We start from the raw sequence: 27,578 nt of genomic DNA, 5'->3' as shown, positions 1-27,578 counted from the left end.
GTGGTTATGGAATTAGAACAAGAAAAAGACCTAATATCCCTCATGCATCCATCCATCCATTGCATTGTTGTTGTTGTTGTTTTCTTTTTTGTGGTCCTTTCCTTCAATGACCCCAAGCAAGAGATAGAGAAAAAATAACAAACAGTGACAGATGAATGTGATGATACATTGAAAGATTGGGTGATTACAGTAAAATAGGAAATTAGAGGACAAGACAGAAAACGTGGTGTCAGGTGGTGTCTCTGCCTGTAGCAGCAACCCACTGTGCTAGGTCGGAAACATTTGTTTTTATTTTTTTAATTGTTAAGTGCTTCAGTATAATACACGCATGGAAATCATACCACATGCATATGAGCAGAATGTGGAGAACCGACTTATTCCCACTCAGGAATGTTAATGCGTGGCTGCCTCCTCTGCTAGCCTTGTACCACATCCTTTAAACAGCCTAAATTAGCTTAGCTACTTTTGCAATCTTATGTATTCAGAGTGGTTGTTTTAAGGTAAAAACAAATAAAAACAAACTTTGGATAGCCTTATAGTAGTATTAGTGTTAATACTGAATTTTAACTTCCAGCAATGGTGGCTTTGCAGACATTTACCATTGCAGCCAATGGTTGTCCATATTTTACATCCTGAGTGGTTTACTGACACTTCGCAGACCAGGTGGAATATTGTTACGTCATGAAATGTGTGTAACAGCATATATTAGATGTAGAGGTATGAATTCACCCTTAGCTGCATATTTCTTAAGGAGAAGCATCCTTTTTCATCTTTATGCTTTAGGCATTGAGAGCGTTTATCTTCCAAGAAGAGGCGGTAATTTAGATAATCTGCTCCTAGTTTTAATATAGGTCAATTTCTTTGTAGCCCTCATGCTTAGATTGTTCTCTTTAAGATGGGTTATTAAGACAAATGAACATTTTTGGACATCATAGTCTTTATGGTGTGTCTGTTGGTGTAAAAACTATGTGGGACATCATCACTGGCAGAATCTCCTGATATCTCTGACTTAAAATTACAACTTTGAGGTTTTTCCAACTTGGTTCTTTAAATTTTGTTAAAGCTTAAAAAGACAATTTAACACTAAGTGTTTTGAGGTAGAAGTCTGTTGTTGCATTGCTCTTTATGGGTTGAGACCGTTGTATAACAATTAGTGGACGGAGCTACTGTGACATCTAAATGGCACCATAATGGACAAAATGAACACCATGCTGTATTGAAGAAGACTTGAAACAAGTGTTGCAGACCATAAACTCATTAGGAAACTGTTTACTGAAGTAACAAATCAAGTAAGAAGTAGGGTCATTTTCTCATAAGCTTACACGCAGTCAGACTTCTTTTTGCAACCAGCAGATTTCCACATTGGCTTCACTTTCAGATCCGGAAGCTCCTCTGGCCACACTCCCAATGAGTGAGGTCATGGCAGTTGTTTTCCATTGGTGGTTAATGATATAACCTGGTTTGTTGCTACTGGTTTTGGCAAGAAGCACAACATGCTTCAAATGTCAACCTATACAGCGACACACATGCAGATTTCTCTGAAATCTGATCAATGTTAGGTAGTCAAACACCACAGCAGCACACATACTTGTGACAAATCTGATCCTTGTCCACTTAATAAAGACTAGAGGCGTTGCTGCCTGTCTGTTGTTTGATATCGAAGCTCCATAGGGAGAACTACAAAGCAGAAGTGTTGGTGTTTGAAAAGTGCACATTCAGGAAGGACACTGCAGTGAAACCCACAGATTTATTGCCAAGTTCACTCCAGCATCTGTTTTTAAAGCTAGTATTGAACAAGCATGCATATATACGCCAGAGGGTCTGAGCATGACCTCATAGCATGACATGAGAGGTATGCACCGAGAAGTGGTAGCAACAGAGAGGCTAAATATAACCAGCTGCGTGCATTGAGGTCTGCTGCATTGTTGTTATCTCATGGAAAGTTTGTGTATTTCTACTTTTCACTTGTGACTGAAATGTGCTGCCTGCAGTCTCACACCTGATGAGCAACCTAGACAGAGAAATAATGTGCAAACGCCAAGCCTCTGGTGCAGCGGCCAGACTATGGAAACAGATTCTAACTCCATATGCTTGTATCCGTGGGGAGTATGTCTGTTTCTAAGATGGCATGGTGGTTAGACACATCCTGATTTAGGCGACGTGAAATGTGTTCTCAGCTCTGTGTTGCCTCTTAATAGTTTCTTTTTCTTGCACTATTCCCATTTGCAAGTTAACCCAAGAAACCAGAACTGTAATGAGGAAATCTCTCCCTCTTTTGTCTCCAGATCCATCTGAGGAAGAGGAGGAGGCGCAAAAGAAGCAGCCAACAGAAAAACCAAGCACACAGAAAAAACCAGAGAAGAGGAAGAGGTTAACAGAGAAAACAGTTCAGGCCAAGAAGAAGAAGAAAAAGAGTGAACAGGTATTTAATGTTATGGCCTTCAGAGAGTTTTTACAGTACAACATTAGAAAGCTGTTTTCTTCCAACACACTCTGTGGAAATTGCTAGGATATTATTCCATCAGATTGGATAGATATCAAGAAATGCATCAAATTAACAACAAAATCTGCCTGTAAGTTTGGTGTCAAATATACCAGTGTAATGTACTGGCAATACTTTTGATAAACAATTCACTGTTGCTAATCTAAGTCATTTTCAAGCAGACATGTCAGACATTCTCTGGTGTCATTGTTGCCATTGTGAGGATTTGCTGTTTTTTCCTCTTTTAAATAATTTGTAAATAGAATATCTTTGACTTTCAGACAGTTGGTGTGATAAAACAAGGCAGTTGTAGATTGTATGTAGATCTATTGATGTGATCATATGAGGTTTAATACAGTGCATATTGCACAGATTTGATCTACTTTATTCTGATAGAATGGCTCTACTGTTTTGCCCCCGAGGATTATTCAGAATTCATTTCTCCAGTCCATAACTTAAAATACATTCAAAACACTTGTAAATACATATACATGCACTTTACCTGAGCTGTGTGTTCTGCTTGTATCATTCTCACAGAAAGAGTGTATTATTCCCCAGAAGAAAGAGGCTGAGGATGAGAAGCCAACTAAACTCAAAAAGAAGAGAAAGGTGAGTGTGGTGACACCTGCTGTTGCAAAGAGGGATAAGTCTCTGTTTTTTTTGTCTGTCAATATTAATTCTACATCCTACACTCCGTCTATGTTTTGTTTCCCAGAAGAAGAAGACGATTACAGATGTCTTGTCCTCTTCTGAGCCAAAACCAGGCTGTCCGGCAGACTTGCAGAACCTGGTCACACAGTATTTTTCAGACAAGCGCTCTGTGATCGAGCAGGAGGAGCTGAAACTGCTGGGTGAGTCAGGGCAAGTTCCCTTTAACTCGGAAGTCAGGTCAATGTCTGCTGACCCGTTGATTCACTGAGGTCACCTCTGCCCTCCCGCATCTTCCAGACTCCTGCTTCCTGTCCAGTAATGACTTGACGCACACCCTCTCCTCATATCTGAAACAGGGTGAGTGGTGTTCCAAACTAAAATCCTCTATCCGCTGTTTTCTTTTGAGCACACCTTTATTTCCTCTTGTCCTAGTGTGTCCCAAGTGGGCCAAGCTTCAAAAGCAGCATACAGAAAACAGCTCGGTGGTCCTGCTCATCGTCTGTAGCTCTGCTCTCCGAACCATTGAGCTCATCAAGTGAGTGACGCACCAGCGGTCTTTGGTGAATTTCCAACGTTACAGTGTTTCAGATATATTTCATGAGTGCTGTTTCTTTTGTGTTGTCCCCAGGCAGCTGACAGCCTTCAAGGGTGGAGCTAAAGCAATAAAACTGTTTGCAAAACATATCAAGGTACCTGAGATGACAGTTAGGATTTCCACCATGAAGCACATGGATTGTGCTGCAATGACTAGCTTTCTCTGTCTCTTGTCTGTACAGATTGAGGAGCAGGTGAAGCAGCTGCAGAAGGGCGTCACCCACATAGGAGTGGGCACACCTGGCAGGATCAATGCTCTTATTGAGAAAGGTCAGCGTGGATATGAAGGTCCTCCTGTTTAACTTCAAAGCATTTTAGGTGTAGTCATTGTATGAAAACTCTTCTTTTTGTTCAGAGGGTTTGAACTTGCGGCCGTTGAGACACCTGGTGCTGGACTGGAACTGGAGGGACCAGAAGCTCCGAAGGATGGTGGACATTCCTGAGGTGAACTACTGCCCCCTGCTGGGCTGAAAAGATAGTGAAATCATTTCAATGAGGGAGGAGCAGTAGATGTAACTAAAGAATTTGTAATGATTATTTAACTTTTTTGTCCAAATATCAGACAGATTGTTAATCAAAGTGGAGTATTTTTGCTGTATGCGCCTTAAAATCTTTTTTTTTTCCAACAACTCTACCTATGTTATACATCACGCAGTGTGTTACGTGTCTATTTCAGATCAAACTGGATTTTATGAAGCTGCTGGAGAGTGGTGTCCTGAAAGCTTGCAAAGAAGACAAAGTCAAAATTGGCCTTTTTTAACTGTGCATTGTAAAGTGTGCTGTGTGTTGATAATCCACACGACGCCTCAATGTTTAAAGCTCCACACTGATGTTCCTCACAACACGCTGACGGGGCCTCATCCTGTTTGTTTTCCCTTTGTGTCAGTGTGAAATCTGTGCTGCGCTTTTACTATTTTCAGAGGCCTCGTCAAATGCATGGCGCTGTTTGTTCGCTCTTGACGTCCAGTGTGATGTCCCAGTGTGATGGATTGAATAAACGGACTCCAAATGAAACCAGCATCCTTCTGTTTGTTTAGTCTGACCTTGGGAAGTCCCTCCCACTGAGAATGTGAGGTCATGAGTTTACTTGCCCACCAGGAAGTCCCATTTATCATAACATCCTTTTGATAAAGCATTTTAAAGCAGCATGAAGGGGACACAGAACGAGCAGATCAGCTCCCACAGCAAATTCACATCAAGATATAAAATAGCCTTCTGTGTCATTTTGATGTGAACTCACAGAAACCTGTGGTTGTCTCGTAGGAAGGACAAAAAAGAAAAGGAAAAAAAGGAAGTAACAGAAAACAGAAAGAGGGTAGTTAGGTAAAAGATTGTGGTTAATAAGTAACAGGCCACAACGGTCTCCCCCACCCTGCAAAGCCTGCTGGGAAAATCTCTTGGCAAGTAGACGTGTGTGTGTGTGTGTGTGTGTGTGTGTGTGTGTGTGTGTGTGTGTGTGTGTGTGTGTGTGTGTGTGTGTGTGTGTGTGTGTGTGTGTGTGTGTGTGTGTGTGCGCGCACAGAGAGATAACGCTGAAATAAAGAACAGGAAGAGACGATAGAGCAGCACCTCTCTCTGACACTTCTTGCCTCTGAAGCTGTCCAAGTTCCTCTTCCCTCCCTAACTGAAGGTACCTCTAATGGGCAAAGAGAAGGCCAAGTCTGGGCCCTTGGCTCGGAGGCCAGACAACTCCGCTTTCAAACAGCAGAGACTGCCTGCCTGGTCTCCCATGCTAACGGCTAACACTGTGCTGCCGTTCTTCTACTTGCTGGCTTTGATCTGCATGCTGCTGGGAGTGTGGCTGCTCATCACAGTGCAGGGCACACAGGAAATAAAGGTGAGTGTGTTTCAGGAAATTACTTCGTTATTTAGTAATTTTTTGTTTTGTTTTTGATCTGTGGAAATATTGTAGTAAAATGCAGAGTGTATGTGTAGAGAGACAGGAAGAGACCGAATGCCCTTGTGTGCAATAAAAAAAGGGAGTGACAAACAGCAGAAAGATCCAAGGTTAGGTTTTTGAGTCTGGTAAACAGGAACAGTTTTTTCACAATTTATTGTGCTCTTTAATAAACTCTCTCCTGTCTTCTCAGATGGACTACACAAGTGCTGGAACATGTGACAGATGCTTTAATAAGCGTAAAGATGTGAGCAAGGCAGCTCAAACCTGCAACTGCACAGTGGTGTTGTCTATTACCGAAGCATTCAAGGTAACAATCACCAGTTTCACAGCAGTATGACCGTTTAGCAGAGATTGAAATGGTACACGCATGCTTGACAGCTCAGAAAAAGCTTGTAATTGGCCGTTGAGTCAAGATTGTTTTGTCAGACTGCTTTATTCCAAAACTGTCACACACAACATCCAACAAGCCCCATATCCAGTACTTTAGGTTCTTGGCCATTCTGTAAGTAAGCTTAAAGTCAGTCAAAGTAAGAATTTAGCCCAGTTCGTCTCAGCATTTCTGCTTGTACACCGACTGCATGTTGATGACTTGCACCCTGCTGCTGTTCCAGGGAGATGTCTTTTTCTACTATGGCCTCCAGAACTTCCATCAGAACCTCCGCAGATACATGGACTCCAGAGATGACGCACAGACGCTTGGCAGGAAGAAAAACTTAAAGGTAGCTCCACAATCCTTTGTTATTACTTTATCACAATCACGTTGCTAGGAGACTTTATTTACACATTTTTGTCCCCAGAGAGCAACTTAGAAACTGAAATGGTAAACTGCTCTGTTCACCTTTTTGTTACAGTGGTGGATGAAGGTATTAGGTCTTTTGCTTAAGTTAAAGTAGCAATACTATGATGTAAAAATGCTCTTTAACAAGTAAATCCTGCATTCAAAATCTTACTCAAGTAAGAATGTGCAAGTAACAGCAAAGTATATTTAAAATATCAAAAGTAAAAGTAGTATCTTGCTGCGTTTCTCCATGAACGTTGCGTCCTGAGCAGAGCCCCAGCTCATACTGCCAGCCGTTTACACACAACCAAGAAGGAGTCCCCATCGCCCCCTGTGGTGCTGTGGCCAACAGTATATTCAATGGTAAGAACCACTCACATCACACGTCCTCAGTCACCACGTCCGCCCTCCACCTTCCTCTTAACTTGCATCTGTTCTCCCAGACTCCTTCACTCTGACCTATCACAACTCCAGCGGTCCTTCAATTCCGGTCCCTCTGCTACGGGGGGGCATCACCTGGTACACGGACAAAAATGTCAAGTTCCGCAACCCAAAGATGGAGAACTTGACACTGGCTCAAGTGTTTGAAGGTAATCTCGATGAAACACGGAATCGGCATTTCATTTTTTTAGTTAGTACTCCAGTATTGCAGATATCATTCCTCTGTCTGGATTTGTGATGACCACATAGGCACAGCGCCGCCTCCGTACTGGCAGAAGCCTGTGTATGACCTAGATCCCTTTGACCCGTCCAACAACGGCTTCATCAACGATGACCTGATCGTGTGGATGAGAGAGGCAGCCTTCCCCAACTTCAAGAAGCTGTATGGGGTTTTATATCGAGCTAGCGAGCCCTTCATTGACGGTCTGCCAGCTGGGAAATATAGTATTGAGATATCCTACAGTATCCTTTCACTGCTGTGTCTCTCATGGGGACCTCGGCGTGGGTTAAAGTAGGTTGCATGTGTCCCATTGTGTGCATGTGTTTCCTTCATCTTATCTGCAACGGACAGGGACTATTTTAAGACTACAGGCTGACTGTTTTCCATTGAGCTTCTCTTCATGATCACCTAATTTTAGCCTTGACCCCTGCTTTTCCAGACTTCCCTGTGCAGTACTTCCAAGGCAAAAAGGAGATCATTCTGACCACACTTACCTGGTTCGGAGGTCAGAACCATTTCCTGCCCATCGCCTACCTGGTAACCAGCGGCCTGATCCTACTGATAGCCGTCATCCTCACGGTGGTCTGGTGGAAGTTTGGGAAGGATGGGAAAAACATGGAGGAATGAAGGGTAAGAGGTGCACTGGGATGGTGAGAGAGAAGCAGCTGAAACGTGATAATTGTTGAGCTGCTCAGGCGCCGTTTCAAAGAGACGTCTAAATGACAAGAATATTGATGTCAGTGAATGAAACTAAGGAGAAGGGATCAAAAATAATTTTCATTTGGTGCAATATCACAGCAGCATGTGTTGGAAAACCAAAGAAGAATTCGGTTTGACATCTGTAAAATTACTTTCAGCAAAATGACTCACGTGTTCAGGTTTTCATTGTGATGATGATGCTCTGATGGACCCGCTGAAAGCTGGGGGCGTTGGCACATGTTTCATGCTTTCTTTACATGTTGATTTGACTTGATGAGCTTTTGTATTTTTTAATACACACCATTTTGTTGGTGCACTGTTAATATTTATTAATATAATTGCAATATACTTAATCATTAGATTATTTCAGAAATAATTTTTAAAAATCCAGTCTCTGTGGTTTTAAGGCTACATTAACGTCTCTACCCTGTCTGTACTGCTTTCAACTACATGCTAACACAATGCTAACATCCTGATACTCAGCAGGTAAAATGTTCACCACCTTAGTTTAGCGCCTTAGCATGCTAACATTTGCTAATTAGCACCCTGATGTGGATATGAGTGGTTTGCAGGCATGTGGTGGCAAACTGAAATTTGGACAAAGGCACTTAGGCAATCACCAAAATGATTTCAGTTCATCCTGAGGGGAACATCTATCTGTACAAAGATCTGAATCCTTCCAACTGAGATATTTCAGTCTGGACCAAAGTGTTGAACTGACTGACTAACAGATAATATTATCATCCCTTGCTAGCTGCCTGGCTAAAAATCAATCTGATTTATGAGCAAGGAAAAGATGCTTAATTCTCAAACTTGAATTACCTGTACTTGAAGTGGAACTATGAAATCTGCAAATGTCAGTCAGCTGCACACATGTGTAGGAACAGTGATCATTTGTGCTGTCTCACATCATATTTTGTAGTTTTGATGACAGTTGAAGATTGTAATAAAAGACTTTCTTTTAAAACTCTTTATTTCTCTATATACAATCAGTGAGAGCCACATGAACACAATCCCTCTGTGACCAGGGAGCACCAAAACTCTGCGTAGGTCGCCTTGGTTATCGAGCATAATCAAAGCATGATTGGTGGCACACCTGTGCGAAAATACACCATCCCCCAGGTGAGGTTGCTGTTCTGTAATGTTATAAAGCAGCTTGTTCCATTTTTCTCCATCTGCACTCTTGTCACAGAGCGTTTGGTCAGATTAGTACCACAGGTGGACAGGAGAGGAATGCAGTCTACTGGTGCTACAGACAATGACTGAACACATCCTACTACAAGTATAAGCTGCATCAAACCGGTCCAACGAGGAAAAAAAACAAACAAAAAAACACGACTAAAATGTCGAAACAGCTTACAACACAGACAGATGTTGATGCACAAAGATAGATCCGAGGAAGTCACACTTGAATACATTAGGACAGATCAAACTCCCATTTCAGCACGAGACAATCACCACGATGCACAAATAAAATCAAAAAGTTCAGGACAAACATACAAGAAACTCTATGAAATGATCAGCTGTAACAGATTCACCCATCTACCTCTTTTTTCTGTACCTTTTTGCTAGACATCAACTAACTAGGACTTTAAAAACTGCTTTTTCCCTACGTTAAGACTGTTTTAATGTTTATGTAATGTCATTTGGCTGAACTTGCACTGTTGGCACAATCGTGAGAGTTGGTTCTGTTGTGAATTAACATTGCATGAACACAGAGAAAGGCAACATTTGGTCTGACAAAAAGTATTTTCTCTTTGGGGAGTTCACTGGATGGATCCACTGATCGGCCGCAACAGTGCAACCACCAATTCTTTCATGTGTACTCAGTGAGGGTAGTGGTGGGCTTTTTTTTTTTTTTTAAGTCAGAGTTTCTCCTTATCAGCAGGATGTGAAATAAAAATAAATATCAGTAAATCATCTGAGAGTTTTAACAGGTTTGCAGTAATGGAATTACTAGAACTATACACAATTTCAAGTCATGCTTTTAAACAAAGTAAGACAAAACGTACCAGTTTCTCTAGACGGAAGGGATTCTTTGACCTTGGAGGTGGGGTACTTAATGCAACATGCAATTAATTCAGTAAGAGAACCCTTAGATCTTCAGAATGGAAACCATCAGGGAGGTTTCAGCTGAACCTGGTTCACTATGTAACAGAATAATAATGAAATAATGGAAATCACAGTTTCACAGAATGAAAGAACTACTAAGGATCACAGAACAGGGACAAAGTCTTTATCAAATAGTAGTCAGCTTTCTCCTTTTCATCCATCCATCTCCGCCTCTCACACCTGGCACGAACACATTCATCGTTGTGGTTTCAGTGATAGGACTGTAATGGCACTACACACGCTGATTGTGGCCATGCAGAAACATTTAGGCAATACAGACATCTCCAGATGAATCTAAGGCTAAGGTAGTGTTCATTCAAGACTCGAGCCCCGGCTCTCAGGCTCGCACGTTCACACCTCCTCCGTTAACACCCGCTCCATCTTCGTCCGTTGGGTTGGCAGTGAGGGGCAGGTTAAGGCCATGTGCATACAGACTCATTCAGCTCTGTCCTGCTGGCTTCTGAGTGTTACTCTGAGGTACCTGATAGGTCAGATCCTCAGTGGGCGTGACCTGTCCAGTGGTGTTCTTGGGCGTATCATACGCCGACCTCCCTGAATGGCTACTGTCCGTCCGTGTGAGCAGGGAGGTCGGCCCAGCACCCATGAAACTGCACACTGTGGAGCCCTGGTTCAAAGAGGAGCCCCCTGATGGGTGGCAACCCATGTCAACCACAATGGGTGTGGCGTATTCAGACCCCGAAGCTGGCAGGGGTTCTGCATAGGCGTGGTACACATCTGGTGAGATGGGAGCATCGTACAGGTCAGGATCTGAGTACCCTGGGTCGGGCCCCTCATCTGGTTTAAAGGTTGACCGGGCGCCTAGTGTTGTCACACCACTCACCAGGGGCTGAGCATATTCTGCAAAGACAGCATGTCATGGGTTATTAATAACCAATATTACAGTTCATAGGTCTGTCTGCAACAGGGATGAGACATTACAAAAAAGAAATACTTGATTGGCAGCTTGTATACAACTGTTGGTACTTATATTGTCCTATTAAAAAGAAGAATTGCAGCAATAAAGGAGGAGAAGAAGACCACAAGCTAGTGTAAAGAAAAGGCAGATTTCACCAATGGAAGCATCAAGATTCAAACACATTGCCTGCAGTAAGCGTACTCGCTCACTTCGACAGTATTTACCGGCAGGTTCAGCATGTAGTCTAGGCACAGCCCCTCTCCCAGTTAGCCGGCCCACCTCACTGCTGCTGTACCGAACTGAATCCTCCGTCTCTACCATCTTGGAGGGCAACAGCTGCTTCATGCTTTTCCACCAGTCTGCAGCAGAAGCACAAGGAGATGCACAGTCAGTTCCACCAGCAAACTCTCAGGACAATGGATACACACATATACGCTGAAGAGAGACGACATACCTGTGCGATCCCAGTGAGGGAGGTCATATGTTCCTTCAGAGCTCTTTTTCCTGTGAGGAGAAATAAGTACAGTTATGGAGGGCTAAACTAAAGTTTTCAAAGGATTTTTTTTTGGCGTGATAATGAGAATACATGCGTACTTATTCCTCCAGTGCCACGCACAAACCACAATCACGATGAGGGCAGTCAGAACCATGACCAACACAGGCACCAGAACTGCTGCCAGCGCCACATCTAAGAGCAAAAACACGACAATAAACACCAGGTGATAAACGTCTCGCTTGAGGATCAAATAACTTTTGTGTTTAAATCAAAAATCTGACGCACCTTTGCCGGTGTGAGGAGGCATCGTCGTGTTTCGGATGTCTGGGGTGTGTGTGCTTTGGCCGAGGTGAGGTGGGCGTTTTGTACCAGCAGGAGGGGGAGAAAGGCGAGTGGGGGGTAACATCCTCGGCCTCGCCTCTGTCCTCGGCTCTGTCCTCCTCCTCGCTGTAAAATTAATAAAAGGGGAAAATTTAGAACTTAGCTGGAACACAGAATTCTCTTTTTATTCGTTTATCTACAAACCAGCCACCTCCACTCACCTGCAGGGATTTGGCAGCCAAGCAGCTCCAACTTGAGTGCGATTCTCTGGTGCCATAGGGTCGGATTTATCCTCACAAAGCGGGCTTCAATTGGAGGAATGAAGTTATTCCTCACCTCATACAGGTAGTTGATGTTGCCTTGAAAAACCTGCGACGAAATGAGAACAAACTCTCATTTGTGCCAAAGATTGAAAATCCAACTCGAGCTCAGTAGTAGTAGCTTGGAAGGGAAAAAAGTTAAGCACAGCAATTCTTGTGTCAGACTGTGAACAAATGCATTAGAAGCCATAAGCTGATTATTTTCCAACTTGGCAAGCTAATAACTGCGCTCCCCCACACAATAAGAGCCTGAGAATCCCAGCAGAGAGCAGCTCGTAGACAGCAGTTCCAGTCTAACAACCAGCCACTTAATCCATATCCATTCATTATTAATGCCCAAGTGCCCTGACTTGTCTACCACAGCACTTAACTCAAACCACTGACTGCCCTCACTTCCTGCCATAAACATCTCTTAGTCAATACCAGTTGCTATGGAAACAGTCCAAGTATATGTCCCTGCAGCCTTCTAAAGTGACATTTTTGTCCATTTGCACTAATTTGAAGGAAAAGAAACATGGAGGCCAGTGATGTAATTGTTGAGCAAGCAGGGTTTATTGATTTAGTGCTTTCATTACCTTGTCTTGAGTAGAATTTGCTTCCCTGTAGATGTACCACTGCTGGCCATCGTTACTGTACAGGACCCGGTACGCTGAAACATAGTACTGGTACTCTCTCAGGGTAGAGCCGGTGGTGGTGATACCTAGATGAACAGACAACGGAAACAAGAGGATGATGTACAGCTGGCTCTGATTAAAGTTTTAACATCACAAAGAGTCTCCAGCCATGCTTGTGGCCCCTTTGAGGCCACACTTAAACACAGCCCTTAATGTCAGCATGCTAACATCCTCGTAATGCTAACCTGCTCATGCAGGTGTAACGTTTATCCTGTGTGTACATGAATGTATGCCGCTGTGTACCTGTGACCCTCTTCTCCCTCTTGAGATCGACCTGCAGCCACTGCTGCTGGTCACTCTGCGAAGGTGCCCAGGGCGGCCCCGCCTTTTTAAGCCGCGCCCCTGATGGTGCCCACACACTCTGCTGGCCAATGATGTTGTTCCACTCCCACACAGAGGAAGCAGAGAGCTGAGTGTCCGCCACAACACCAGACTCTAAACCCAGCGTTCCATAGCAGCCTGTGAGAGACCGTCACCATCATTAATAACAATATCAAAATTTAATGTATACCTTTCTGTACACATTTGATTATAATTCCTTTAGCTGCAATAGAAAATTCAAGGAAGGCAATAATCAAGTCTGAGCAGTGAGCATGTGTGAACAGCAGGTAATTCACTCCAGATTTTGTGCCGCAGACCAATAAAAATTACAGATATGGCAAGATTTACACCAATTAAAATTACAGATGCTGACAATAATAATTACATTTACAGGACTGCAAACTGTTACGGCTTCTGATGCCACAGAAACTCACCGTTGGTCTTGAAGGTGAAGAGACTGTTTGACAAAGTTCCTCTGAGGAGAGAAGAGGACAATTAGATGATCAAGACATAAATCAGTACATTAAAAGAACACATATACCCAAAGCAGATGAAATATGGAGCGAGGTATGTTTGGGTGCTGTTGTGCCTGAAGCTCTTACCCAGTGGAAGTGACATTGTTGGCCAGTGTGGCCTCGTAGTGAGGAATGCCTTTGCTGCTGACCACCGAGATCCTCCCTCCCACAGCGTTGGACACCACACCTGCGTGGACGGCTGCCACACACAGCGGAGAGGACTGCAGGATGAGAGGACACAAAGGTGAGACGAAGAGACACTTTCTATTTCCATTACAGCAAACCCAACTTCCACCACATCTGATAAACTGTGGGCAAATTAGGCTGATAAGTGATTAAAACACATTTTTTGTCACTCTGCTGCTCTTTGTGTGGCTGGGTGATGTCTGATTGGAAGTTAGAGAGAAGATGCACAGAGACAGAAAGGGAGCTCGCCAAAAAAAAAAGCAGGATAGTCATCATCCAGGAAGTCACAGTTTAGACTTCCCTGGTTGTTTGTCTACATCAGTTTGTGCTTTGAAACAATTAGCAGGGAAAGTTAACAGGAGTGTGTCTTTATGTTAGCCCAAACACTTCTTATCTCACCTTTTTTTTTAACATACTAGTGAGGAGGATGGCTGCATAACTTTGCTTTAACATCAACATTACAAGAATTTCCCATCCCAAGTCCTAATATTGACACCAGTGCTTGTACAAGCTGTAGCAGTCTGAGGGCTTGTGGGTGGATGTTGTAAGTCAGAACCGCCTGATGGTCAAACTGGATTTTATACAGTTTATGCATTAATGTGATTAAATACAGAACTTTGATTTGTATTTAATGAGCTGGATTTGCCAAAACATACATTGTTGTCTGTTGTTTAGAGCTTCATCAATAAATCATGTGGGCCTACATATCAGCAGACATGAGCCTACTGCACTTATATTGGTATCTGTGTACATGTTATATGTATTCGTCACACAGTTTGGCCACCAGAGAGCACTGACAGTGTGAAACGTTAAAAAAAACAAATCTAAGGGATTCATATCAGATTGTTCTTTATCTGATGTGTTTTTTAAAAAGCGGCCAGTAGGCAGTGGTGCTTAATTAATCTGTATGACTGATTATCGTACAGTTGCACCGTTGCAAACTAGGACTGTCTGCAGGTAAGTCAGCAGGAGCAGGCAGCGCTGTCTGACACTGATCACAGCGAAGCGGTCTTAACCTTCAGACTGTGGCAGCGAAAGGCTGATGAGTCAGCATGATGTCACTTCTCTGTAGAGAGGATACTCAGAGGCACTAATGGCAATGATTCACTGCCGGCGGCATTCCTGTCCAAACCTGTTGCCACATCACTGAGAAACGGACAAAACCAGATTACACTCTGGTCACAGGCTCCTTCCCATGAACAGCTGCTGGAGTGAGGTGGAATTTTATTACTGGAAAAGACCCACTCTGGAATTCACAGCTGACAAGATTGTGGGAAAGCTTTGGTGACCCACAGAGTGACAAGCACATGAACACGTGTTCACGCACACACATGTACGGCAGTCAAATGTTGCCACAAGCAATCAACACTTGCCCTGTGACTCTTAAACTTCCCAAAAGCACACTCACCACATCCTAAAGAGCGCCATCCCAAACCGCTAACACAAACACAAAGCAGCGCTCCAAACCGCTGCACCCTGCCTCCAACAGAGGAAACCACACTAACACACATGAAATCACACACAGGCACACACACACAGACGGATATATGAGAAGTGGGATGTGGAAATATGGAAATCGGCACACGGAGCACAGTAAGAAACAGATTTCAAAAAGAGAAAATGAGCTGCAGGGTCTGGTCTGGGTGGGGCAACTGATCCCTGTGTGACACACTGAAGAATCCACATTACAGCTGAGTGACACACACACACACACACACACACACACACACACACACACACACACACACACACACACACACACACACACACACACACACACACACACACACACACACACACACACACACACACACACACACACACACACACACACACACACACACACACACACACCCCTAAAGCATAAGCATGAATGAATCACTTGCACATACAAAAAGAAACCCTAGGTATGCACACACAGAGGTTTTCTCCAAATCCTGCACTGACTCACGCTCAAGGTTTTTGTCTCCAGAACACACACTCGACACACAGCTCTGCTCAGCACCCTCTCACAGCTGGACTGGATTAAAGGGTTATTATTTTCGGCCAAAGTATTATCTCACCTCCCTTTCACCCGCTGACCCTGCCCCTCCTCTGTTCCTGTGGGGCACCTCCCTCCCTAAAGCACACCCCAACACTCCTCCCAGTCCTCGCATCAGCCAGCAACACCCCTCCCTCCCCGCCTCAACAAACCCGGAGCGCCGAGCATGAGGTCATCAGCAAGAGACTCGGCGCCCATGACCTCACGCACGGCGGGGGTGCTGTGAGGTCATCAGTTCAGGACTTGCATACCATGGAGCAGGGGCCCGTTTACACAAGGAAGACAAAGAGGATCTCGCTGAATCAAACGGAAAGATGTGCAGACAAGCAAGAGGCTGTGAAAACATGACTAAGCAAAAGCCGACGGTCTGGTGGTTCCTGTGGGGTAACACTGAGGATGGTGACCAAGCGGTGGGACACCGGTGGAGCCCGTGACTCACCTGAAAATGTGATGTGAGGACAGCAACGAAGAAAACACATGCTGCAAGTATGTACATATACTGTCTGCACTCACCTCTCTGTATCCATTAGGTATAGTCCCAGAAATCTCCTCTGTAGATGTCAAGCAGCCTGCTGGACAGTATTTACTAAGAAGAGAGATAGACACGCACGCACACGCACACGCACACGCACACGCACACGCACACACAATGAATATCAGACAGCTCCATCACTGCACACATGTCCACACAAAGCAAACGTTATTTACCTGAACTCTGCCTCAGGGAAATCAGTTCCTTTGTCCAGGCAGGTGATTAGATCTGCAAAAGGAAGACAAACAGTGTCAAAACCGGTTTCTCTGCGTGCTCCTGCTCAGCCGTCACCCGCCGCCTCTTTCTCTTTCTGTTTCTCTCTGCCCAGACGACAACCACCAACCCTTTCCAGCAAATTCATCTGTTTAATTATCCAGTATTTTAAGTGTTTAAAGCGATGAAGAGCAGTCTTCAAAATTGTCCTGCAGGAGGACTTTACACCTGGCTTGATTCAAAGTAATCCTCCCAATTACAGCTGCAACAAACACTTATTTTCATTACGGATTAATCTGATAACTGAAAAAATACCCAGCTCAAGGTGACATCATGTGCAAAAACAGGCGATTTAAAACAGAGAAAAGCAGCAGATTCTTCCATTTGAGAGGCTGAAACTAGAGGATGTTTGGCCTTTTTCACCATTTTTGCTTGAAAGATGTTTTAAATGGTTCACTGAATATCAAAAAAAATGGTGATTATTTTTCCATCATTGGATAATCAACTAATCCTTTCAGCTCCAATTATTTTATAGAGCTGAAATGATTAGTTGCAGTTGTCTCTCCATCTGTTAAATGTAGCATCTGAATGAAATGTGGGGTGAGTTAAGCCCTAAATTGCTTTGAATTAGAAGTGAAATGATCAGTCAGTTAATGTCTTCAGGTTTTGGACTGACAAAACAAGACATTTGAAGACGTCACCCTGAGCTTTCAGAGTGCGTGGTGGGCATTTTTCACCGTTTCTGACATGTGATACATTAAACAATTATTCAATTCACCAAAGAGATTCGTGACAGACAGGCCGATTAAAAGTGCTGACTCATGTTCTGTCAACTGACTGATGGATTTCAGCTCAACTATGAAAACATCAAAGTCATACAGCACAAAAGTGTGTGTGTGTGTGTGTGTGTGTGTGTGTGTGTCAGGTTTCCTAATGACAGGAATGTTTCAGCGATGACGCACACCACATATGTCCAACAGGATGCTGTGGGCTGCTGGGAAGTCTATGTAAACCCGGTGGGGGCGGTCAGTCTCGCCGAGTCTTGACCACATTATCAAAAAGCTCCTTTATCTGGTGAACCGACGTGAGTCAAACTGACAAATACCCCCAACAGCGGCAAGTTGCCATGGTGACCGATTTACTTAGCTGTGCAAACTGTCCTCCCACGCTCATCTGCACGATCAGTTACACGACAGGAAAACACGCATCAGTTCTGCTGAAGCGTGGGGGGGGGGGCTTGTTTGCCTTCCACTGTGACCTCTCAGACAGAGCTATTACTCTGCTGCACACACGCCTTCCTCTTGTTGTGGCTTCAATAATCTGCTTATCTGAAGTCACTGAAAATGTTCCACATGCAAAGCAAAACCTTCCGACACGTTCTAATGAAAGAAGAAGAATGCACTGATTTCAGACAGCAGAGCGTCCTTCATTGGACCGCTGCATGCAACAGCAACAATATTCTCGGATCAGCTGATTTATGTCTGCACCATCACTAATCAAGCTGTCATGCACAAAGGCTTTCTGGATTCCCTTCGTGCAAAGGTCACCTGAGGTCATTTGTGTAAAGACGCGAGGACGCTGACACGTTGCAGACGTCTGGCTGACACACAGAAAACGTACAGTATCAAAACCTTTAGGAAATTACGTGTACTGTGGCTGTAGAGGGGTCAGGGCAATCTGTGCAAATGATGCTCGTAGTGCTAAAACTATTAGTTGATTAACTGACTATTTATTAGTAGATCAAGAGAAAATGAATTAGCAATAACTTTGGTAACAGAATATCAATTTCAGTGATTTATCAATAAAAGAAATACCAAAATTTACTCGTTCCAGGGCTTTTCTCTGGTCCAAATCTTTGTCATTTTAATATCTTTGGCTTTTGTACAAATCAACAAATCTGAAGACGTCACCTTGGGCTCTGGGATATTGTGATTTTCACTAATTATTCCTATTATTTCAACTGACTGATTAATCCAAAAAAAGAATCAGTAGATCAATCGATTGTTTAAATAACGAGTTGCAGATTTCCTGCATGCAAAAGTCTTCCTGATCGCGGAGCTGTTGGCTCCCTGAAAGATGATCTAAGACGCGATGCAGCTTGTGAATAAACAAACTTTCTCATCATCATGTGTTTTGATTCAGGTCTGTTCTCTCTCTCTGTATCAGTAATGCTTGGACCGCAAACACAGCAGGAAACATTTATTTACAATTACAGCCAGCCAAGCAACACTTTTTCTCAGGAATTTTTCAGTCTATACAGTTCAAACTCTTAAACAATGAATGTGAATATTTACTGAATTATGTGGATGATGAATGGGTGTTTAAGTCATTCAAGATTTGGATTTCTAGAAGTGATATCCTAAATAGAATATACAATATTGCCAATGTAAATTGTGTACCATCATTGGTAAACTCAGCTTTTTTCTTTCTTTTTTCAAAGAATCCCTTCCTAAACATTGCATCACACAGAAACCTCGTAACAGCAGCCTGTGCTCCATTCCCTTGTCAACAGGTGGACGTAAACACGAGCTTGAAAGTGAAGTTGTGAGGCGGCGTCGTCTGAACGACACAGTCAAACGAGTGACTGGAAGCACAAACTGAAATTTACTCTGTGTTGGCTGTGTGTGAGAAACCTGTTAAAGTCTGTGGAGGAAATTCTTGACATCTACTGATTATTTTAATGTACAAACCGTTGCTAGCATGGTGTGACAAATTGCTAATAATCTATAAAGAAATGGCTTTTTGTCATCTGGAAGTTTCTGTTTGAGAGCAAATTCCGCTGCTTGTTTTCGAATATTTGACGGAGCACACGGACTGACGGGGCTTTAAACTGGGACTCTTGTTTACTTCCTGTTAAATCTCAGTTCACGTGGATGAAAAGTGAAGATGATAGTGAGAGAGTGCCAGTCAGATTATCACTGCGGTTGTCCTGTGGACGTGGTTGCACCACAAGAGGAATTTTTTTTTAGACTGATCTGAAATGAGAGGAATCGCATAAAGAACAGAAAATTGGCTCGTTCACTGTTAGTTTATTAATCTGGCTTTATTTTCTGTATGTATAAGAGATGACAGGTTAAGATAATAAATGTTTTAGAAGGCGAGACAGTACTTTTGATCTCTCTTGCTGCACGCTTCACCTTCTGCTGCTGCAGCCTTTATGTTCGTCTCACAGCATTTAATTCAGACTTGTGATACGGGATCGTTACAAGGTCCGATACTGTGAGATTTTCATCATGACCTCTTAAAAGTGACCCGTGCAATGATTCAGACACGGGTCTAATATGTTACCATCAGATTAACGTCTACCAACGCACTTCTTCAGTCATATGATATCCCATCAGAGAAGTGTCTCACAGGCAGGAAGACTTATAATAAAACCACAAAATATTATTGCTTTCCATTTCTCTCAGTTACTCTCACTTCCTCTTGCTCCTGTTCTTTCCAAATGCCGTCTCTGACTCTTCTCCCTGCATGAAGGTCAGTCCTCACTCTCCTCCGTCCCTCTCTGTTATCTTTAAGCAGCCACACTCCATTGAAAAAAGTCCCAATTCACATTTCGCACGGACTTGAAGGGCCGTAAAACTGCAATGTGACAAAACCCAGAGTCAGACACACTGACTGCTGAGTACGGAAATGTTTTTGTACATCTACAGTCTACACACATCTGCTGGTGCCCGTCTGTGCTCAGCACTGTCAGTTCTCACATTGAAAGGGGAAAAAACAATAATTTGAGATGACGACCGATGCCCACGAGCATGACAGCCGTGCACACTGCAGCTGGAATTCCAGATATGTGACTGATCGGAATATAACATTCACAGCAGAGCAGCTCCTTATCTCCTCTGTGTGCTTAACTACGCTCTCAACGCTGAGCAAACACCACACTGGAAATGGCATGTGGTGTACGCTCATATGGCCTCCAGCAAAACTGCAGATAGAGTTCAACTCAAGACATCTTAAGCGGTTACTCTCCTGTTTTGTGAACTGCAGACTCTGTTTGCTTACTGGATAATGGAAAATGTACACAATCTTCTTTGATGCAATAATATACACTGGCCCTTGCAAGCACAGCAACACTGTACAAAACATATTAGCAGAACAGACAATGCAATAACGTTTTAGAAAACACATCATGTTGTGTTTGCTGAAATGTGGTTTAGAGACCCTGAGGGGGCCCAAAACTTAATCCAAAATGAACCAGTGGAAAACCTGCTTAAACCCAACGTTCATGTTCAAAAAGATACCTCATCCAAAGAGGGACCTGAGGACAGTCAGACCCAATCCAAATTTATCCAAGAAGAATTAGAGCCCGTCCATAATGTAATCAGCCTGAACAGACCCAGACAGAGCGAGCGCACAGCTTACATTCTGCATCTCAGCTCAAAAAAACAAAAAAACATTGAAGCCACGGCTAACAGCAGTGCAGCTTTAAGGGTGGAAATGTTGGACAGTCAATCAATGCACCGCTTTTTGTTCAGACTGCTGCTGACTGTGGTGATGATTAACTTCTCCGGCAGCAGCACAGGCAGGATGAAAATATGACCTTGTCCAAGACTTCTGTTTTACGGCCAAATACCTGCAAAACTAATGACACTTCAGCCTCGGTGGCACTGAAGAATATGTTAACATACCCACCCTGTACCCACGTACAGCTGACTGCAAGGACCAGAGTCCACTTACGTATTAGACACACTGACACACAGCCCAGACACCCACAGCAATGGCAACAGGACCTCACCCTGATTGGACTGGATATAATTCAGAGGTTGGGTCTCAGTTACTAGGACCCAAGTGGACTCATGAAGATCTCTAATATCTATACATTTCCTGAATTGCTGTGTTTCATGAAATGCTGCTTAACTTAACCTGATTCGCCAGATGTGTTGCGACACAGAACCATCTGAGAAGTCATCCATCAAAAAAACGGACACAACATCTGTCGATCACCAGCTCACTTTAACCAATCAGATCACTGAACCATGCGATGAGCAGGATTCTTGGCTGAGCCATAAAAGCCTTCAAGCTGTTCTTTGCTCTTCTTTCAACAAAGAAATATTCTCCAGTTCTGATATAACTGATGCTTTAGCTGCATGAATGCTAACCTGTTTAAGACCGCTATTGTCACATCATCACATGATCTTGAGAATCCAGCTGTCTCACAAGGTGAGCTCCAACTGGTTTGATCATGAGTTTCATGGAACATTGCACCTCAGGACACTGTAACACCACCTTACATATCAGACACTGAAGCACGTTCATGTTACTAAATAAGTGCACATGGCAAAGAGACAATTGTCAAAGCACTTTCATGTTTCAACTTGAAAGAAAGCATCTTAGCACAGGACGAAACACAGTCTCGGGAATTTCAACAAATCATTTAGAGTATGAAGCTTCTGAAAAAACAAAAACTGCTGTTACAGACAAGACTGTGACTGAATACAAAGCTGACGTACAGCAGTGACACACAACACATTACCTGACCTGCGTACAAGCCTTCCCAGTACAATCTAATTAGCTCAGGTCAAAACTATGGAGGTGATGCAGAATGAAACAGCTGTGAGAAGTCTCACATTAGACTTTGACACACACACACACACACACACACACACACACACACACACACACACGTGCGCGCAGAGTCTCCAAAGCAACTCTTACGCCACGGGCCAAAACAGTAACGTAACCAAGCTCGACACTGAGATGACTTCAACATACATCATTCCAGTCTGCCCCCTCCCCGAAGCCCCCAGGCTGACGATGAACAGATGAGACACAGACAGGTGTGTGTGAGGCGAGAGCGTGTTACCTGCGTGTTCAGTGGTGGAGTAGGACAGGTAGAATCCACGTCCACTGTGATGGGTCCCACTCATGAACTGGACAGTGACCTGGTTGCCAGTGGACTCGATCAGCTCGGTGACCTTCAGACCCAAACCGCAGTACTTCACTGTTAAACAGCACAGGCAGCCACGGGACGAGACGCGGGGGGTACAGGACAAAGAGGTTCTGTTAGCTCTGTTTAGTTTAACGCGTAGAACAACACACACACACTACATTAGATATTAGTGCTCAAACAATCATGGTTGGTGTAACCACAAAACTGACAAGAGATTTTCAAAGCCCAATTTTTAGGGAGACAAACATCTCACAGTTGACAGATTACTGTGTCAGTCTTATTACTAAGTAATATTACTAATACTCGTACCAGCCAAAATATGAAAGCATGATGGAAAGCCAGTAGGGACATTCAGGTCTAGACTTATTTATTATTATATCACATTTCTTCAGTACTTCCCAGCAGTGTATAACAATAATTCCTTATCATATAATCAATGAAATCAACACAAGCTGTACCCAGACAAGTGCCAGAAAATGTACAGATGGATGAATAAAGCAAAGAAAAATGATCAATTCTTTTAAGTTTTTACTAAAAATCAACACCCACTATTAATGCTTTCCATTTACTGTACCCAGCAGTAGTTAGAGTGTTTGCTCCAGGTCTGACTAAAGCTCCACGAAAAGGATCGAACCTCCTGCAATCCACTGTCATGACAAACGTTACTGCCAAGGCAGGCAAAAGAAAAAATGTGAGACTTTCGTTAATTAAATTGGAAGATTTTTTAATCCCTCGTCAGACCTCTTCTTGCGGAAACCAAATTCAGTATGCATTTAAGAGCTGCAGATATCCCGGAGTGTGCTTCTTAAGCCTCAAGCGTTTCAGAGAAGTCATTGTGGGTCATATTCTATTTGTTCAAATCACCTCAAGCAGACTCAGAGTGGAGTGAGATTTCACGCCTTTTCCTCGACTGGTAAAAAGGATCTTTTTAACGGCGCCATAAAAATCAAGACATGAGCCATTAAATTCCTGGTCCACGGTTGGTTCTGTTAAACCATACATCTGTGGGTCCAATTTTTATCTCAATCTTCATCGCCGACGACTTGTGTTAGAAGTGTGCCGGTGGCACTCTGGCATGAGACCAACAGTGACTGTGAGCTTATCATGTGGCCGATGTCATTCACAGCATTTACATGAACTGGAGTAACCTGGTATTGTTTATGGCACAGCAGAGGATGGGTGAAAGCAAAGGTTCTTTTTCCAAAATACTTTCATTTTTTGCCGAAAAAAAAAAATCCTAGGTGTCTGAAAATTCTACCAGCAACAGAAAAAATCAATTACGTAACCTCAAAAACTGAAGACATAATAACACTGAGACTTCTTCTCTTCAGGCGGCACAGTCATATATCTTTAATAAAGCTTAAAATATTCCAGCCTTGGTTCACAGACATGGTTGGCCTCACTGAGATGTCTGGATACTGAGCTGTATGCAGTGTGGAATTCATAGTAAACAGGTGACTGCAGCACATGTTTATTCATTCTCCAATTTCCCAACATAACCAGGTTTCTTCTGCGCATGTAAACACAGAGAGTGAAGAATCTACAGAATGCATGAGATAAGCTGAGATTCAGAGGGGTCAAACTGGGTTTTTCTCCCACAAATCAGCTCAAGCTCTGTGTAGCATCAGCTCGTCACGCTCACCAATCTCACTCCTCTGGGGTCCGATGCCGTTGTAGAGGCGGAGGTAGTTGACCTGGCAGTCGCTGTCTTCTATGTCCAGCTCGGCAAAGCGAAAGTGGATCCTGCCCCCGCGGGGAACGCTGATCTCCCACTCGCACACCGTGTTGTTGGGGTACGTCCCCGGGTAACCCAGAGAGGACAGAGTCCCGCTGCTGGGGCCAAGCACACTGGGACCACAGCCATCACCTGCAGGACAACACAAACAGAGTTCAGTTTTTCTTTTAAAGTTTCCTGTATTTCTACAATTGAAGGGGCTCCATCCAGACTACCACCTGTTTGGAGAGCTCTGCCTATAAGCACACATACTTGTTATAGTACATCCAGAATTGTCACATTAGTGATGCCAGTTTCGGTGTAATAAATCCAAGCGTTTCCTTGTTTTCGTTCACACGGCTTTGTTTGTTTACATTTCTTTCTGCAGGTTAGTACAAGCGTGTGCTGCATACACGCTTCAACTAACTTTTCCATCTGTTAAACGTACCATGTAAGCGATATCTATGGCGACTGTAGATGAGGCGATAAGCGATTTAGCCCAACATCATAAGGTTGGTGGTTCAGGTCCTGTCCACATTTTGCTGCATCTTTAATCTATTTTGATAACAGATTACAGTCATTTATGAAATAAAAATGCCAAATATTTCTTAGTTGCAGCTCATCAAATGTTTGGAAATTCAGCCTTACTTTGTCAAGTGATAGTAAACTGAATATATTAGAGTAACGGGACTGTTGGTCAAACGACACAAGATATTTGAAGATATCTGGATGTTTTATAGACCCATTAATCGTGAATATAACAGGCAGATGAATTGATGATATAAATAATAATTAGCTGCAGCCCTGCTTTGAATAACAGCATGTGCCAAATGAATGTAATGAGGTTCAGGAGAGAAGCTGGCTTTGGGTTTTATAGACAATCAAAACTTTTGGCTGTTCTGACCAAAACATAAAATCTCAGCAGCAGATTGTGATTTTGTTTGCCTTTTTGGCAGTTCAAAACCACATCCTTAAAATTTAAGACAACTTAATGAATCTTGAAATCAATTTGAGCTCGGGCTTGTTTAAGTGGAGAGGCATGTTTGTGCGTCCTCTGAGCTGTCAGCGAGCAGAGGCGTTGTGTGTGTTGATGCTGTGGACTCATGGCTCTGAGATAACACTCAGCAGTCACGCTTCTGGGTGCTAAGTGGATGTTCTGGGGTTACGTAAGAGCCTCTCAGTGGACACTATCCAGATGAGCAGGACAAAAACAAAGCCGCTTCCCTCACTCTGACTCACAAATACTGAACAACTGCATGGCATTCACAGAGTTCAGCTTGCCCTCCTGAGGTTTCCCCTCATGCTCAAAAACAAGCCAGAACATCGACTTAATTCAATCAAAAATCAACCTCACTGTTTCACCGTCTGCAGACTGGGATGATTGAAACGATCACACCACATCCCACGAGATAATGAATGTGGAAAACTCAGTTATAGTCCATGTGAAATTTACAATTATGACAAACTGTGTCCACGTGTTTACACTCATGCCCCCACTGTCACCCCACCCCCAATCTCCACCACCTGAGTCTGGCTGTAGGCTCTAAAAAACTACTAAATATTCGCGTTTGACGACAATATGGTGTGAAGTAAACCGACAACCATCAGAACACATTGATCTTCGCGTGACTGTAGTGGTGAGTTCACGGTTAATTCGAAATTGGGCACCTGGAACTAGAAAAAAGGCCACAAGCTCCCAACTGTGCTGTTGTCCCGGACAGAGAACTTAAACCAGACTCCGTTCACAAATCTAGCGATTTAAAGGGAGACAGTTTATCAAGAAACGTAAGTAAGTCAACACAGCGTGACTTCAAACTTTTAGCAAATCCTTTAGAGGCACACGTATATTCTGCGCGGAACGGGTCCACTAAGCGGCAGTTGTTCCTCGACAATCTCAGTTTTTTTTTTTTAGAACCGGTCTACCCGGTTTAACTACACCCGTCTTTCGCCAAACACACCAGGGCGGGCGGCGGCAGGCGGCGTAAACCAAGCGGAACTCCACGTACACACGGCCATGTAAGGTAGCTTTAAGTGTGGCGGACAATAACAATGTGCTTTCAGCTCAACTCCGAACATCCAAACACCCGTGTTCACACTTTAAACCAGCATGGCCGCACGTCGCTGAGGTTCCACTCGGCTCCTCCAGTTGTCACCGCAGCTGTGTGGCACCAACCTTTCTGCGCTCGACATCCTTCCGTGGTGAGAATAATGAGAATCGACAGGACGAGAACCCCGGCCCCTGTCGGTCCCCTGCCCACCATTACCGCTCTGCCCATAGCAGCCTGCAGTCTGAATGCATACTGCTCGCTTCTGGACCGGCTGCACCGCTTCAACCTGTACCGAGGGGGAAACACAAGCACTGATCTTCAGCTCCTCGAGAGCGAGTCCGCGTGTGGTTTCCTCGCGAGGATGTCTTTTGCTTGCCGTTGAACAATCCAGTGATTTGCGACACTCTCACTATGGAGGTAAGTGTTCCACACACACATCCAGGCTGTGGAGCCACTTCCTCCACCGAGGCTCCTCCTCCTGGTCTGGAACTGGGATACCCGAGTCCCCCAAGTGGTCTGATCCGGACCCGACGACACCCCCTTCAGAGTCACTCTGTGATGTTGCAGTCTTATAATTAAAACCAGTCAAAACTCAACTGCAACGACTGTAAACATACTAACGGTTTAGACAAGAGAGACCATTGTGAGAGTATACTTGTTGCCTCTTTCAACAGACAGTAGATATAACATATGGAAACAAGAATTATTTTAATATACTGGTCGTAGGGTTGTAATATTGTAGGAACATACATGATGTAGAATAAAGGCATAGAAGGCCTTCTAGAATAAAAGGGCTGCTTCAAACTAAAATGGTCTCATGTTTGAATCCATTTCTTTTTGCTCATTTGTGAATAATCATTTTCTTACTGTTGAGACAATATAACAATAATATAACATTTTTTTTTTTACTCATAACTTTTTCTCTAAATATATATTTTCTAAATTTTACTTCCTTATACACTCAATAGAGAGACCATTGCAATTTAGACTGCAATCAGACTTAGATAGATTCCCATTTAAGATGCTAGAATCAGGGAATTTTGCCTTTCTTGAATGAAAAAATACACAAACCCGTGATTTGACTATCAGAATAGTTGGTGATCTATTTAATAGCTTACAGCTGATCGATCAATCATTGCAGCTCTACATTAAACACTTCCTGTGAATACCAAATCATTTACTCACAATGGGAAATACTCCATTACAAGTAAAGGTCCTGCATGGAGTACTTACGCTTTAAAAATGAGATTGTGAGCATTGACTTTTTCAGGAGACGTTTTGACATGTCACGGTAAAAAAAGTATCACTAATGAAATTTATGATGGCTGGATTCCATTTAGCTGCATCCTGGTGTCGTTCATGCTGCCTCACTGTCACACTGCTCTGGTTTACTGGGACACTTTAGGAGAACGGAGCCATTGATGTTACTACGTACGCAGACATGTCTCTGCAAACATGGCCTGCTGTTTTGAGTTATTATGCAGTATTTTAATGTAATTAAATGGAATATT

The 27,578-nt window shown here is 43.4% G+C and overlaps 3 protein-coding genes across 5 annotated transcripts in view; 2 read left to right on the top strand and 1 right to left on the bottom strand.

The window, feature by feature from the left end:
• The window catches only part of cmss1 (cms1 ribosomal small subunit homolog), a 35,162-nt gene extending 30,141 nt beyond the window's left edge, over window positions 1-5,021 (top strand). Inside the window, exons 2-10 of one of the 2 annotated variants that reach the window (XM_070976469.1) lie at window positions 2,286-2,422; window positions 3,020-3,091; window positions 3,198-3,333; window positions 3,431-3,490; window positions 3,566-3,668; window positions 3,762-3,822; window positions 3,910-3,997; window positions 4,083-4,171; window positions 4,404-5,021. In XM_070976469.1, coding sequence (XP_070832570.1) covers window positions 2,286-2,422; window positions 3,020-3,091; window positions 3,198-3,333; window positions 3,431-3,490; window positions 3,566-3,668; window positions 3,762-3,822; window positions 3,910-3,997; window positions 4,083-4,171; window positions 4,404-4,487 — 830 coding nt within the window. In that variant the 3' untranslated portion in view covers window positions 4,488-5,021. The remainder of the gene's footprint in view (window positions 1-2,285; window positions 2,423-3,019; window positions 3,092-3,197; window positions 3,334-3,430; window positions 3,491-3,565; window positions 3,669-3,761; window positions 3,823-3,909; window positions 3,998-4,082; window positions 4,172-4,403) is intronic. The other variant, XM_070976470.1, reaches the window with a different exon arrangement.
• A 241-nt stretch (window positions 5,022-5,262) lies between these two features.
• On the top strand, window positions 5,263-7,969 carry tmem30c (transmembrane protein 30C). Its single transcript, XM_070975958.1, has 7 exons — window positions 5,263-5,564; window positions 5,818-5,934; window positions 6,239-6,346; window positions 6,678-6,768; window positions 6,849-6,995; window positions 7,096-7,308; window positions 7,506-7,969. Exons 1-7 carry the CDS (start codon window positions 5,367-5,369, stop codon window positions 7,691-7,693), a joined length of 1,062 nt encoding a protein of 353 aa, XP_070832059.1. The 5' UTR covers window positions 5,263-5,366; the 3' UTR covers window positions 7,694-7,969.
• Window positions 7,970-8,728: 759 nt separating this feature from the next.
• On the bottom strand, window positions 8,729-26,529 carry dcbld2 (discoidin, CUB and LCCL domain containing 2). 2 transcript variants are annotated; one of them, XM_070976358.1, is made up of 15 exons: window positions 26,193-26,529; window positions 23,948-24,172; window positions 22,219-22,356; window positions 16,376-16,427; window positions 16,181-16,253; window positions 13,528-13,661; window positions 13,360-13,400; window positions 12,848-13,063; window positions 12,506-12,630; window positions 11,832-11,979; window positions 11,575-11,736; window positions 11,388-11,481; window positions 11,248-11,297; window positions 11,018-11,152; window positions 8,729-10,735 (listed from the first exon to the last, which is right to left on the bottom strand). In XM_070976358.1, the coding sequence occupies exons 1-15, from the start codon at window positions 26,293-26,295 to the stop codon at window positions 10,317-10,319; spliced, it is 2,115 nt and encodes a 704-aa protein (XP_070832459.1). In that variant the 5' UTR covers window positions 26,296-26,529; the 3' UTR covers window positions 8,729-10,316. The 2 variants fall into 2 exon arrangements, with proteins under 2 accessions (XP_070832459.1, XP_070832458.1); XM_070976357.1 differs by having other exon boundaries at window positions 11,575-11,714; window positions 11,822-11,979; window positions 26,193-26,439.
• Window positions 26,530-27,578: the final 1,049 nt, after the last annotated feature.

The sequence above is a fragment of the Chaetodon trifascialis genome, chromosome 12 (genome assembly GCF_039877785.1).
Source record: "Chaetodon trifascialis isolate fChaTrf1 chromosome 12, fChaTrf1.hap1, whole genome shotgun sequence".
Classification (NCBI taxonomy): domain Eukaryota; kingdom Metazoa; phylum Chordata; class Actinopteri; order Chaetodontiformes; family Chaetodontidae; genus Chaetodon; species Chaetodon trifascialis.
The sequence above is the reverse complement of the archived record's forward strand: the minus strand, read 5'-3'. Positions and strand labels throughout refer to the sequence as shown.